This window comes from Priapulus caudatus, unplaced genomic scaffold, assembly GCF_000485595.1.
Source record: "Priapulus caudatus unplaced genomic scaffold, Priapulus_caudatus-5.0.1 Scaffold99, whole genome shotgun sequence".
Lineage (NCBI taxonomy): Eukaryota > Metazoa > Priapulida > Priapulimorpha > Priapulimorphida > Priapulidae > Priapulus > Priapulus caudatus.
In genome coordinates this window covers 523,429-527,247 of record NW_014577160.1, presented here as the reverse complement: position 1 = coordinate 527,247, position 3,819 = coordinate 523,429, and the positions used below count along the sequence as shown (strand labels likewise).

The 3,819-nt window shown below is 46.6% G+C and overlaps 1 protein-coding gene across 1 annotated transcript in view; it reads left to right on the top strand.

The window, feature by feature from the left end:
- The window catches only part of LOC106805098 (myelin regulatory factor-like), a gene marked incomplete at its 3' end in the record, with an annotated part of 59,894 nt that overhangs the window by 11,994 nt on the left and 44,081 nt on the right, over positions 1-3,819 (top strand). Inside the window, 1 exon segment of the mRNA XM_014806576.1 lies at positions 1,884-1,971. Within this exon segment, the coding sequence (XP_014662062.1) occupies positions 1,884-1,971 (88 nt within the window).

Below are 3,819 nucleotides of genomic sequence, written 5' to 3'. Positions count from 1 at the left end.
GCTAACTGATGCTACTGTTGTTGCCTGCTATTGCTGGCTGGCTGTAATGCTGCTGTTGCTGTTGCGATTGCTGCTTGTTGGGTTGCTCGCGCTTCGTCGTCTCCGTCGTTCGTTCGTTCGCCACCGCTGTGTTGTTGTTTGTTGTTTGTGTTGTTGTTGTTTTGTTTGTTGTGTTGTTGTTGCTTGTCGTCGTCGTCGTCGTCGTCGTCGTCGTCGTTGCTGCTGCTGCTACTGCTGCTGCAGCTAATGCTGCTACGCGTAGGATAGTGTAGCAATGTCAGGACAGTGCGGCTCGGCCAACGACTCTAAGTCGCTATGTTTGCCGTTTCGAGTCCTGACGGCGGTCGTGAAGGTAGTAAAGCATAGAGCAAAGATTTACGAACGAGCCAAGTGTAGCGCGTGTTTGTGGTGAGCAAACCATGACAGATGACAAGACTCTCACGAAATAGCCGAGGAAGGCCGTTGCACTGCGGAGTGCGGACGGCAGTGCTCGTGTTCGGGGTGGAGTGGAGTGAGATTGATCGAACTGTTGAGTCTATTTGACGGCGTTGAGAAATGGGGGGGGGGGAGTTTTCACGGCCTCTTGTAATTGTGAAAGTCCGTGGCGTAGACGTAGTCTGGCCTAGCCCACGCTTTCCCGCAGTTAAAGCTCAGTAGCAGAAGCATCCGGGTCTGTTTATACCCGCGTGCGTGCGTGCGTGCGTGAGTGCGTGCGCGCGCGCGTGCGTGCGTGCGTGCGTGAGTGCGTGCGCGCGTGCGTTCATTCATGTGCGTGCGCTCGTGTGGGTGCGTGGGTTCGTCCGTTTTTGTATATCTGCGTGCGCGTGTCTGAATCACAGGCACTTGAAGCGTTTCAATAAAATATAATGCTAACTAAATACGAAATCTATTTACTACCAAATTCTTAATGTTTCTATACTCTCTTTCACCTATTATCGCCGACAGTTTTCTGTAAATTTCGTCCAAATCCTACGTCCAACCATATACGCTGCCGGCGCCATTGCTTTCGCGGCGCGACTGTTGCACGCTTACACTAATATATATAGTAGTGTATCGTAGAAAAATAAATATTTTATATAGAAACATTAAGAATTTGGTAGTAAATAGATTTCGTATTTAGTTAACTTAGCATTATATTTTATTGAAACGCTTCAAGTGCCTGTGGTCTGAATGTGCATCCGTGCTGCGTGATTAGTAATGGGTGCTTATCCTAGATAACTATCGCTATACATGCGTTCAAGAGCTAATAAATACCTGTTTATTGTCTCTTGATGCGTTGCATATTTGCGCATTAAATAAGCCTCTAATAAAACTACACTTAGTGCAGTGAAGTCTCAAATAACCAGCTAATGTGCGAAATTCCCTATTAGTGGGCTGATCTCTAATAATGGATGCATTTTTACCGCATTCATTACCGTGTATATCCTCCTATAAATGTTCACTGTGAAACGTGAAGCACTCTCTTTCTCTCAGTCTCTTTCTCTCAGTCTCTTTCTCTATTCTTCTAACACCTGTGTAAACACTGCAATATTGGTTGCGCTTGTCCAATTCCCAGAATCGAGATTAAAATCATGAGCCGGCGTCACAATCCCCTCTTATAATAAGTTCAAACGAACGGGACGTCAAATCCCGTCCCGTTAGCAACGTTGTATGTTAATATAATTATGCATATTATAGTTATATATATATATATGTTAGTAACAACGTAGCATCTGTAAAATGATACATGAATGCCGACGAACGAAATGTATCATTTGAAGTTTAAAAGGAATGCTTGGAAGGCAGGGCGTGGGGGTGGTGGTAGTTTAAATGGGTTAGCTTCCCCTGCAGTTACGTAATATTTCGGCGTAAAGCTAACGTGAGCTGTTGTTCTATTGTTTCAGGGCGAGCGAGCGACTTACACGGGATTGAGAACGAGGCTATAGACTTCACGCAGCTAGAAGATTACCTGAACAGCGACACGGAGAACTTGTGAGTGCGATTCGTTCATGCATTTGTTCCTTCCTTCTTCTTTCATTCATTCATTCATTCATTCATTCATTCATTCATTCATTCATTCATTCATTCATTTATTCATTTATTCGTTTATTAATTCATTCAATCATTCGTTCCTTCTTCGTTTATTCGCTCCGTCGTTTGTTCGCTCGTACATTTATTCAATCTTTCACTCATTCATTCGTTCTCTAATTCGTTTGTTCATTCATTTGTTCGTTCTTTCGTTCGTTTCTTTCTATCTTTCGTACATTCCTTCGTTCCAACCTTGATCAATCCTGATCCCAATCTTGGCATGTATTGTTTCATTTATTCGTATGCCTGAAAACAACATCAAGGGCAGTCGAGATGAATCCTGATGAACATACGTTTGAATTCATAGGGTTAGGTTGGCATTTTTCCGGTAAAGTTGACATTTTTCCGGCTAAGTTTTGCATTTTCCTGGATAAGCTTGCATTTATCCGGCTAAGTTGGCATGCATTCGGTGGGTGAAGTAGTAGTGGCGTGAAATCGTTACCCGCCTTTCATCACGCGCCTTTGAACAAACCCTTTCACAATTTGTCAGTTGTGTCTAGACTGGTCCAAGGTTCTCTGCGGGCACGCGGTCAGAATCCTTTATCGTCACGGCAAGTCAGACTAGCGCCAGCGATGGAAACGAGTGCAACATGATGAACAAAGCCGTAATTTAGCGACACGTAATGGCATGGAATGCACTGGACACACATTTTATTGAAATAAAACTGTCTGTTTTGTGTGACGTTTATGGGTCGTGATAGAATAAAAGGCTTATTGACACACAGAGAGCAGGAGTAGGCTGTTTGGTGCGTAGATGGGGCAGTTGTATGCGCGGGGCCTCTCCAAACGGCAAAGTACGTAGTTAGGATATTTTTGATGAAACCGGGAAAAGAGTAGAACCTCCCTGCATCACGCATGCTACTGCTGCTACTGCTGCTACTACCGCTACTGCTGCTACTGCTACTGCTACTGCTGCTGCTGCTGCTACTGCTACTGCTACTGCTGCTGCTCCTACTACTGCTGTTGGTGCTACTGCTACTACTGCTACTGCTGCTGCTGCTGCTGCTGCTGCTGCTGCTACTGCTGGTACTAATGCTACTGTTGTTTCTGCTACTACTGCTGCTGCTGCTACTACTGCTACTGCTGCTGCTGCTGCTGCTGCTGCTACTGATGCTACTGTTGTTGCTGCTGCTGCTGCTGCTGCTGTTGCTGTTGCTGCTGTTGTTGTTGCTGCTGCTGTCGTCGTCGTCGTCGTCGTCGCCACCGCTGTTGTTGTTGTTGTTGTTGTTGTTGTTGTTGTTGTTGTTGTTGTTGTTGTTGTCGTCGTCGTCGTCGTCGTCGTCGTCGTCGTCGTTGCTGCTGCTGCTACTGCTGCTGCAGCTAATGCTGCTACGCGTAGGATAGTGTAGCAATGTCAGGACAGTGCGGCTCGGCCAACGACTGTAAGTCGCTATGTTTGCCGTTTCGAGCCCTGACGGCGGTCGTGAAGGTAGTAAAGCATAGAGCAAAGATTTACGAACGAGCCAAGTGTAGCGCGTGTTTGTGGTGAGCAAACCATGACAGATGACAAGACTCTCACGAAATAGCCGAGGAAGGCCGTTGCACTGCGGAGTGCGGACGGCAGTGCTCGTGTTCGGGGTGGAGTGGAGTGAGATTGATCGAACTGTTGAGTCTATTTGACGGCGTTGAGAAATGGGGGGGGGGGAGTTTTCACGGCCTCTTGTAATTGTGAAAGTCCGTGGCGTAGACGTAGTCTGGCCTAGCCCACGCTTTCCCGCAGTTAAAGCTCAGTAGCAGAAGCATCCGGGTCTG